This window comes from Oryctolagus cuniculus, chromosome 18 (assembly GCF_051225735.1).
Source record: "Oryctolagus cuniculus isolate XC-2025 breed Fujian yellow rabbit chromosome 18, ASM5122573v1, whole genome shotgun sequence".
In the NCBI taxonomy this organism is placed as follows: Eukaryota; Metazoa; Chordata; class Mammalia; order Lagomorpha; family Leporidae; genus Oryctolagus; species Oryctolagus cuniculus.
This window is the reverse complement of record NC_142884.1, coordinates 8,945,830-8,955,590: the sequence shown is the minus strand read 5'-3', so window position 1 is coordinate 8,955,590 and position 9,761 is coordinate 8,945,830. Positions and strand designations below refer to the sequence as shown.

At 67.1% G+C, this 9,761-nt stretch overlaps 1 protein-coding gene across 5 annotated transcripts; it reads left to right on the top strand.

Annotated features, from left to right (window-relative positions):
* Positions 1–924: 924 nt before the first annotated feature.
* PRMT1 (protein arginine methyltransferase 1) lies at positions 925–8,208 on the top strand. 5 transcript variants are annotated; one of them, XM_070063071.2, is made up of 12 exons: positions 925–974; positions 2,776–2,833; positions 3,131–3,233; positions 3,439–3,540; positions 5,253–5,408; positions 5,488–5,551; positions 6,491–6,633; positions 6,776–6,863; positions 6,950–7,065; positions 7,204–7,354; positions 7,437–7,558; positions 7,903–8,208. In XM_070063071.2, exons 3-12 carry the CDS (start codon positions 3,231–3,233, stop codon positions 7,984–7,986), a joined length of 1,029 nt encoding a protein of 342 aa, XP_069919172.1. In that variant the 5' UTR covers positions 925–974; positions 2,776–2,833; positions 3,131–3,230; the 3' UTR covers positions 7,987–8,208. The 5 variants fall into 5 exon arrangements, with proteins under 5 accessions (XP_069919172.1, XP_008251036.2, XP_069919169.1 ...); XM_070063072.1 differs by lacking the exon at positions 925–974 and adding an exon at positions 1,766–1,937; XM_008252814.5 differs by lacking the exon at positions 3,131–3,233 and having other exon boundaries at positions 2,776–2,829.
* Positions 8,209–9,761: the final 1,553 nt, after the last annotated feature.

Below are 9,761 nucleotides of genomic sequence, written 5' to 3'. Positions count from 1 at the left end.
GCACGCACTCAGCGCCCGGCATTAGCCTCCACTGCGTGCCTGCGTGTAGATCCGGGAGGGCTTCCCGGAGGCGGCAGCGGCCGGACGCCCGCACTGACCGCTGGGTGCCGGCCAGACAAAGGGAGGAGGGCGTTCCTGGCAGGAGGCGGGACGTGGCGAAGGCCCGGCGGCCCAGAGGGGGCTGCTGGGTCCCAGACTTGGCGCCGTTAAGGACGGGGCGCGGGTGACAGGCGTCCACGCCTGGCTCCCATCAAGCCCTCCCTGCCTCGGGGCCTCGCGCTGCGTCCGTTCCTGTCCCCGGGTGAACGGGCACAGGCTCCCCGGCTCCTGCAGGACTCCCCTCGAGCTGCCAGGACCCACCGGACGGACGATGAGCGGCAGTTCCTCTGAGCCAATCGCTGGTGCCGAAAGGCCGGCCTGGCTCGCTCCCCGTGGGCCAATTGCCGTGTTCTCCTTGAGGGCCGTGCTCGGCCAGAGCTAGCCAGAGGCCTGGTGACGTCACCTTCCGGCTTAGCCAATAGCAGCGATCAGGTGGCGGGTCAATTCGTTGATGGACAGCTCTGCTTCAAGACGTCCGCTTAGCGCGAGGACCGCCGGGAAGTTTTGAGGAGGTGCTGGGCGGACACTCCTGGTTAACTTTGTCCAATCAGTAGACGGGGTTCTTGAGATGGACAGGCAGCTTCTCCCATCCCAGTCGACTTAAGGGGGCGGGGCTGTGACCGCCAGACTGGGAGGGCCCTGGCCTTTGACGGGCGTCTTCGGCACCCAATTGCTACACGGTATTTTCAGACGGGCCGCCGCCGTTGCCAATGAAATCTCCTAGCGCGGTAGCGGTAGGCGTGTCGTCGACCCTCCGGTATAAGGCGGTCCCGGGGGAGTGAGGAGAAAGGGGGGGGTCTCGGCTGCCGGAGGAGGAGGAGGAGTAGGTGCGGGTGAAGATGGCGGCAGCCGAGGCCGCGAACTGCATCATGGAGGTGAGAGCCCGGAGCGCCGCCGGGGATGGGGGCGGCCTGGCGTCGGCGTTTTACGCTCCCGCGGTGGGGAGGGGGCTCTGAGTCGCCGAAGTGGGGCTAAAAGGGCCCCTGGCCGCGCGGAGGGAGCGGCGAATGCTCCGGATCTGAGGATATCGCTGGAGTTGGGGGGTTCCCTCGCTTTCTGGGGCCTTCGATACCCGGCTGAGCCGAGGGGCTCATCCCCCCTCCCACGTGGAGGAGGGCCGGGGGCGCTTCCGGCCGGGCCCCCACGTGGCTGCGGCGCGGTGGGTGGGGAGGGGGTGTGCCGATCCCGGTGGCCCGGCGGACTCCACGTGCGGGACAAAGGCCCCGCCCCCGCCCGGAGGAGGGGGTCCGGTGGGAGCCTCCGACCCCCTCGCAGAGCCCCTCCAGGGCTGCTCCCCGGGGACCGGGTTGCACGCGCTGGGGTGGGGTGTGCCTGCTGACCGGCCCCTCGGAAGGAGTCTTGGGGGGCGGCGCTGGTCCCCCCTGCACACGGGGCCAGGGACCTCCGCGCGGCGTGGGAGAGAGATGGAGAATTGCAGCGCCCCCCCAGCTCCTCCTCTGCCCCCGGGCTCTCCCCGGGCCGGGGCTTCGGGAGCTGGGGGATGGGTCATGCCCCTGTGACCTCCCTGTGCGGTGGGGGGGCACCTAGATGGAGATCTCCCCGATAGGGCGCCGCGCACCCCCTGGTGGCCAGTTCTCGGCGTGTGGGAGGGACCTTCTTCATGGGCGTGTCCGCAAGCCCACCTCCCCGTTGGAGCCCTCCAGGGTGGGCGGAGGGAGAGTGTTGGCCGGGAAGGCGATGGGATGAGAAATGCACCGCGCGCGGGCTGTGAGCTGTGCCCGCTGGGTTCCCGCGTGTGCGAGCGTGGGAGATGACCTTGCCCGGCCTGACGGAGGGTCCTGGTTTGCAGCGAGATTTCGGCCCTGTGCAGCCATGGGGTGAAGGTTCCAGTTTGGGTGGTTGCAAGCCCTCCCGGGACGGGGCACGCATGGGTGGTATTCGATACCGCTGGCTTGGGAGAATTTGGGGAGAGGGCCTGGAGCCAGGTGGGCCGTGGCCTGTGACTTGGCCCCTCTGAAGAGGTGTGGTGTGGCGGACTGTCACCCCTCGTAGCGTTCTCGGGATGGGGGTGCAGCACTCACTGCCCCGCGGGGCCCCCTTGACTCTCCTGGGGAGAGTGGAGGAAGTGACTTCCCGGAAGTCACGCGTGGGGGCTTCAGGGTCTGGGTGGCCGAGACGGGCCACCTGTGGGGCCGTCCTCGCGGGGCTGGCCTCCCGGCTCCTGCCCTTCCTGGTTTTGTGTGGAGCTTCCTGAAGCCACGGCGGGAGCCGGGAGCCGGGGTGCTGGCGCTGGGGGTGGCCGCGTGCCCAGCCCTCTTTCTGGAATCCTGCCCCACGGGAGGCCTTGGGGGCGCACCCCGCCGGCCCCCCTCGCTCCAGCTATTCAGGGCACCGGGGATGGGGTGTGAGGAAGCGTCACCTAATCTGGGGGGATTAGGCAAGGAGCAGGAGGGACAGCTGGCGCTGCCCGTGTGCCCGGCGGACGCCAGGTCCTCGGCCGGGGTGGGGGCAGGCCGCCATCTCTCCAGCCACAGCTGGGATAGGAGACCCCGCTTCTCCCTCCACTTCTCCCCTCCCTTTCTCACCGCCCCATCACTGACTCCCTCCTCACAGCGCCCAGCCCGGAGCAGGAAAGTGAAGGGATCCCACTCCCCAGAGACTGGCCCTCCCTGGCCTCTCCCGTAGCTAATCCTCTCTCCCTGTACTCTCTCCTAGAATTTTGTAGCCACCTTGGCTAATGGGATGAGCCTCCAGCCGCCTCTTGACGACGTAAATATCCTTTTGTGAGACCCCTCCCACCCGCACCTGCACATAAACCCATCTCCCCACACGGCCGGCCCCCCACCCGCACCTCCACATCAGTCTGTCTCGCTCTGAGACCCGCCCCCACCTGCAGCTCCACACAAGTCTCTCGCCACACGGCTGGCCCCTCCCACAGGCCTCACGGTGGTCCCTGTGGCTTCAAACCAGCTTCCCCAGAAGCCCCCGCCACACTTAGTGCCAACCCCTCCAGGGTCACGGCCCCTGCTGGCCCCGGTTCCGTGGCTGCTTCCTTAACTCCATCTCCAACCCCCTGGCCCTTCCCCGCGTCTGCCCCAGTCCTGCCTTCCCTTCCCCTCCCCTCCCCAGCTGTGGGCTGAGCTAGAGACGGGGGCAGAGAGACTGGAGAGATGGTAGGCGGGCCTGCGGCATCGGGCGCTCCCCTGGACGGTGCTCTGGGGGGTCCTGGACGTGGCGAACGGGGATCGTAGGTTGTGGGGGCTGCGGGGACTCCAGGGCCGTCACGGCTATGATTCGGGGGTCTCGGTAACACTCCTGAGGGAAAGGCGGGGAGGCGGAGCCCCTGGATCTAACCGTGCCCCGTCCCCTCCCTGCCAGGTGTCCTGCGGCCAGGCCGAAGGCAGCGAGAAGCCCAACGCCGAGGACATGACGTCCAAAGACTACTACTTTGACTCCTACGCCCACTTCGGCATCCACGAGGTGAGTGCGGCCCTGAGGCCTGTGCGTGCGTAGGAATATTTGCATATCTTCATGTTATCGGAAGCGGCTGGTTCCCTCACCCCAGTGCCTGCAGGAGCTAGGGTTGGCGCAGCCAGGAGCCAGGGCCGCCCACGTGAGCACCTGTTAGGGGCTGCCTGGGGAGAGGAGGCGTGGGGTCTGGAACTCGGGCACCCTGGATGCGATCCGGGCCGCCCAGGGTTAGGCCTGTGAGGTCTGGGTGGGTTAAGGGTTGAGGATGGATGGAGCTGAATTTCCCAAGCAAGCGCACTGCCTCCCTGGCAGCCAGCCCACCTCGGCCCCTCTACTGCGCCTGCGCAGCTGGTACTCCTGGGTCAGCTCGGCCCAGCCGTTGCCTTGGAGACCAAGCCTGGTGCTCTGTAGGACCCGAGCCTGGGTGGGCGCGCGCGCATGCGTGCCTGAGCCCGCCACGGAGGTCACGGCCTGCCGGGCCTGCCGGTCTCTGCCGCCCTCTAGTGACCGGCAGTGGGACTGCGCCCCAGCCCCCGTGGCTTCCGAGTCCGTTTCACCGAGAGACCATGCAGCTGGGGTGACATTCCAGGACGTTTCTCCCTTGGCTGCTTGCTTTTTTTTTTTTTTTTTTTTTTTGACAGGTAGAGTAGACAGTGAGAGACAGAGAGAAAGGTCTTCCTTCCCTAGGTTCATCCCCCAAACGGCCGGCGCTGTGCCGATCCAAAGCCAGGAGCTTCCTCCTGGTCTCCATGGGGTGCAGGGCCCAAGCACTTGGGCCATCCTCCACTGCACTCCCGGGCCACAGCAGAGAGCTGGCCTGGAAGAGGAGCAACCGGGACAGAATCCGGCGCCCCGACCGGGACTAGAACCCGGTGTGCCGGCGCCGCTAGGTGGAGGATTAGCCTAGTGAGCCGCGGCACCAGCCCTGCTTTTCTTATTATAAAATTGCGTTGTTCATATAGATGTATTTTTCTTAAATCTACATTTTAAAAATCTTTTAAAGTCTCTGGCGAAGGCAGAGAGACAGAGATGTCCCATCAAATGCTCCTAAGCGCCAGGGCTGGGCCAGGCTGACGCTGGGAGCCAGGAGCTCCACCCAGGTCTCCCACGAGTCACCTGCTACCTGCCTGGGCTGTGGGGGCGGAGCAGGGACGCCCCCAGGCGCGGCCGTGCTGTGGCAGACACCCACCCTGTGCTTATACTCTTTCCCCTGTTTTAATTCATCTTATTAATTTGAAAAGCAGAGTGACAGGGAAAGAAAGCCTCCGTTTGCTGGTTCACTCCCCACAGGCCAGGGCTGGGCCGGCCGAGACCAGGAGCCTGGACCCCACCCAGGTCTCCCACGTGGGAGGCGGGGCCCAAGCGCTTGCACCACCTTCGGCTGCCTCCCCAGACGCACTAGCCGGGAGCTGGACTGGAAGTGGAGCATCCGGGACTCGAACTGTGGTTGTGGGTCCCAGGTGGTGTTGGCTTGGCTCGCGCGCCAGGGCTGTGTGGTCTCCGTCATTCCAGTTCCTGTCCGTGCGCTGCTGGAGGGAGCCCTGCAGACCCCGGCTGAGCTGAGCTTCCTCCCCCGGTCTGATTTTTACAAGTAGGAAAACAGGTGCACACCTCCCGGTGTTGTTTCCAGGGCTCAGAGCCCGCAGTGGGGCCGCCCCCGGCCGTGCAGCCCGGCTGTGGGGGGCTGGCGCCCTCATGGTGGCCGCGTGCTCTCGCCCTAGGAGATGCTGAAAGACGAGGTGCGCACGCTCACGTACCGCAACTCCATGTTTCACAACCGGCACCTGTTCAAGGACAAGGTGGTGCTGGACGTGGGCTCGGGCACCGGCATCCTCTGCATGTTCGCCGCCAAGGCCGGGGCGCGCAAGGTCATCGGGGTGAGTCTGGGGCGTCTGGGCGGCGAGGGCGGCCAGGGCGGGGAGCTGCCGGGGGCTCACCCTTCTGTCTGGCCCCCAGATCGAGTGCTCCAGCATCTCTGATTACGCGGTGAAGATCGTCAAAGCCAACAAGCTAGACCACGGTGAGCCCCGGAGGAGGAGGGGTCTGTGGGGGCGGAGTGGGCGACCCCCAGTCCCACAGGGCACAGCTCAGAGCAGGACACGCTGGCCGCCTGCGGAGAGAGAAACTCAGAATTGCAGAGAGGGAGAGGGAGAGAGAGAGAGGTCCTCCATCCGCTGGTTCTCTCCCTGAATGGCCGCCATGGCCAGGGCAGGGCCAGGCCGCAGCCAGGAGCCAGGAGCTTCATCCAGGTCTCCCACGTGGGGCCATCTTCCACCACTTTCCCAGGCGCATTAGCAGGGAGCTGGATGGGAAGTGGAGCAGCCGGGACTTGAACCGGTGCCCGTGTGGGTGCTGGCGCTGCAGGCAGCGCTTTACCCGCTGCGCCACAGCTCGGGCCACGTGCACGGTTCTCATCGGCATCTTGTGCAAATCCATTGCCCTTTGCCCTTTGCTGTTTGGCTGCTGCAGATGCTGTTCTGTCCCCTGGCTGTGTCCTGCGCCAGGTGCCGCGGCTGTTTGTTTCTTTTTTGTAATGTGAAAGACACACACACACACACACACACACACACCCCGCTGGCTCCCTCCCCAGTGCCTGCAGCAGCTCGGGCAGGGCTCCCCCAGGCCTCCCACGGGGGCAGGGCCCGGCCTCGCGAGCCTGGGGGTGCCAGGAGGTTTCCCAGGTCCGAAGGCTTCCAGGAGCGGAGGCATTCTTTCAGCGGATTCATTGGAAAGGCTGAGGGAGAGAGAGGTCTGTTGTCTGCTGGTTCGCTGCCCAGGTGCCCGCCACAGCCCAGGCTGGGCCAGGAGCTCCGCCGGTCCCCCGCGTGGCTGCAGGGCCCAGCACCTGGGAGGCGCACCCGCAGGGCAGCCTGCTTTGATGTCTGAAGACCAGGGCTGGCCGCAGCCCCGGGGAGGGGTCCGCCGGCCCCGGGGCTGACGGCGCCCCGCCCGCCCGCAGTGGTGGCCATCATCAAGGGGAAGGTGGAGGAGGTGGAGCTGCCCGTGGAGAAGGTGGACATCATCATCAGCGAGTGGATGGGCTACTGCCTCTTCTACGAGTCCATGCTCAACACGGTGCTCTATGCCCGCGACAAGTGGCTGGTGAGACCCGGGCGGCTGGGAGGGCTGGTGCGCATGCGCACGCCTGTGGCTCTGCCCCGGGCGCCCTCTGGCGGCCCTGTGCGGTGTAGACAGGGTGGAGGGGTGGGAACTCCATTCACGGCTGCCCCCGCCCCCTCCGCAGGCCCCTGACGGCCTCATCTTCCCGGACCGCGCCACCCTGTACGTGACAGCCATCGAGGACCGCCAGTACAAAGACTACAAGATCCACTGTGAGCCCGGGGCCGCGCGGGGGTGGGCGCGGGCTGGGGCGGGGCGGGGCTGCGGCGGGCTCACCCCTCCTCCTGCCTGCCCGCAGGGTGGGAGAACGTGTACGGCTTTGACATGTCCTGCATCAAAGACGTGGCCATCAAGGAGCCCCTGGTGGACGTGGTGGACCCCAAGCAGCTGGTCACCAACGCCTGCCTCATCAAGGTGAGGGCGGGGCGGGCGGGGGACCAGGGGCCGATTGGGAATGGCGGGGGCGGGGTGGGGGGGCGAGGCTGTGCGCGGGGGCGTGGAGGACGGGGGCGAGGCGCGTGCGGCGCGCGCCTCAGGCGGCCTGTCCCGCAGGAGGTGGACATCTACACCGTGAAGGTGGAGGACCTGACCTTCACCTCGCCCTTCTGCCTGCAAGTGAAGCGGAACGACTACGTGCACGCGCTCGTGGCCTACTTCAACATCGAGTTCACGCGCTGCCACAAGCGCACCGGCTTCTCCACCAGTGAGCGCCGCCTCGGGCCCTCCCCGCGGGGGGGGGTGCGGGCCGGGCGGGGGCCGCGGGGCTGAGCGCGCGCCGCCCCCAGGCCCCGAGTCCCCGTACACGCACTGGAAGCAGACGGTGTTCTACATGGAGGACTACCTGACGGTGAAGACGGGCGAGGAGATCTTCGGCACCATTGGCATGCGGCCCAACGCCAAGAACAACGTGAGGCGCGGCCGGGGGCTGGGGCGGGCCGGGGGCTGGGGCTGGGGGCGGCGCTGACGCGACTGGCCGCCAGCATGTCCAGGGCGGGGTGTGCGGGAAGTGGGGGCTGGTGGAGCTTCGGGAGCGGGCTGGCAGGGACCGCAGCCCCCGGAGCGCTCCTCGCTGCCCCACCACGGGTGGCACAGTGTCGCCTGTCACAGCAAAGCTCCCGGGAGGAGGTGTCGTGGAGCTGTGGCCGCGGCAGGGTCAGGGCACGCGGGGCCTCCGCGTGTGGACGGCGGGGTGCGGGGCTGAGCCTGGGCCCACGCCTCCCCCAGCCCCTCATGGCCGCGCCCTCTCCACAGCGCGATCTGGACTTCACCATCGACCTGGACTTCAAGGGCCAGCTGTGCGAGCTGTCCTGCTCCACCGACTACCGGATGCGCTGAGCGGCGCCGGCGTCTCCCGCCCCGGCCGGCTGGCCCTGCGCGGCCCGTGGCGTTCGTTCCTAGGCGGTCCCGGGGCTCCCCCTTCCTCTCCCTCCCTCCCACAGAAGAGGGTTTTAGGGGCATGGGCTGGGGGGATGGGGAGGGCACATCGTGACTGTGTTTTTCATAACTTATGTTTTTATATGGTTGCATTTACGCCAATAAATCCTCAGCTGGGACGCAGCTCGCCTCCTGGGGTCGGCGGCGGTTGGGGTTGGGGGGGGGGCTGCGGTCTCAGGCTCCGCCCTCTGTCTGCCCACTGCTGCTTCCCACTCTGGGTCAGGCCCCAGCCTCCCTGTGATGGCCGAGCCAGGCCTTCGGCTTTCCAAACACCGCCCCCCACCCACATCTCAGTTCCCCTCGGGCTGTTTTCTCCAAGGCCAGACCTGGGCTGACTCAAGTATCGCCCAGCGCTCTGACTGGGAACCTGTGGCCTAGCGTGGGTGGGGGTTGGGGGCCCTGCAAGGCTGGGGGCTGGAGACCAGGGAGTTTGCCTCTGAGGAGGCCCTGACGGACACAGCTACAGGTCGGCAGGGAGGGCCCTACCTGCCCTGGTTCCACAGGCGGCCCAGGGACTCCAGGATTCCGCCGCCATCTGTCTAGGCAGCTCCCTCCAGCCTCCCTTTTTTCCGGGGAACTGCTACTGTATCCCTCCCAACCTGCTACTGTGTCAGCCCCATCCACTTCCAGGTGCCCTCAAAGGGGCGGGGCCTCCTGGGGCGCGTGCCAGCGCAGCCCCTGCATTGCGCTGTGGCTGGTGCTCCTAGACTTTGGGCCTGTTTGGCCCCTGCCTGGAAAGTGGACGCTTAACCTTCATTTTCCCTCCAGAGCGGCCAGGCCCAGGGAGGGGATGGGGCCGTACTCCGGAAGGGCCGTGTCGGTTTCCTGCGCCCAGAGCCCTCCTGATCCTGTTGGTGCTCCGGGCTCCGCGGGCGGGGAGATTGCGCGGGGCGTGGGCCCTCCCTTCCGCCACGCTGCTTTTGCGCTCCTGTGGGCCGGCAGGTGAAGCGCACCTCCTCCAGTTCCACCATGATCCCTCCCCAAGCGACTCTGGCAGGTTCTCCAGCACCGCGGTGCCTCTGTCGCCATCCCCGGAGACCACGCGTGGGCTCCACTGTGCCTCCTGCAAGGAGCCCTCGGGGAAGATGGGGTGCCTGATGCCGTCTCTGCTGGGTCCCGGCCTTCAGCAAGGGCGCTTGCGCAGTGCGCAGCTCACTGAGCGACCCCTGGCATGCGTGCACCGGGGGCTGCCGTCCCGCTGAACCCATTCCTGAGCAGAGAGTGCTAACGTCAGATAGTTCCGGAGTCTGCTTCTCTGGGCCCATTTCATTCTCAGTCTGGTTCTTGGCTCTAACGTCGGTCGTCGGTCCCCGGGTGCCCTTCCTCTCCCAGAAGCCTCCCACCCCTACCCCAGCCGTCCAACGTGGACCCAGTCTGCTGGAACATTTCTTGTGCACTTCGGCCCTGGCACCCAGAGGTGCGCTAGAGTCCCTCGCAGGAGCGGGTGCGGGGCCCAGAGCACGGGGTGCCGGCGGCAGGCGGAGGGGGCGGTGAGGAGTCGAGAGCCAGGCGGCGGGGGAGGCTGAGGGTGGGACCGGACGCACGGAGAGGATTGGACGCGTCGCAGAAGGAGGCGGGAACAGGAGGCCGAGGGGAAGGGGGCGGGGATAAAGCGAGCCCAGAATACCCGGCCAGGCACACGCGAGGCAGAAGGCGAGGTTTCGGGTGCCGGCTGG

Coding starts and splice junctions, on each gene's coding strand:
- PRMT1 (XM_008252814.5), top strand. CDS start 939: ATGGCGGCAGCCGAGGCCGCGAACTGCATCATGGAG. Junction 2,830..3,438: donor TCCAGCCGCCTCTTGACGAC/GTAAATATCCTT, acceptor CCTCCCTGCCAG/GTGTCCTGCGGCCAGGCCGA. Junction 7,559..7,902: donor GGCCCAACGCCAAGAACAAC/GTGAGGCGCGGC, acceptor CCCTCTCCACAG/CGCGATCTGGACTTCACCAT.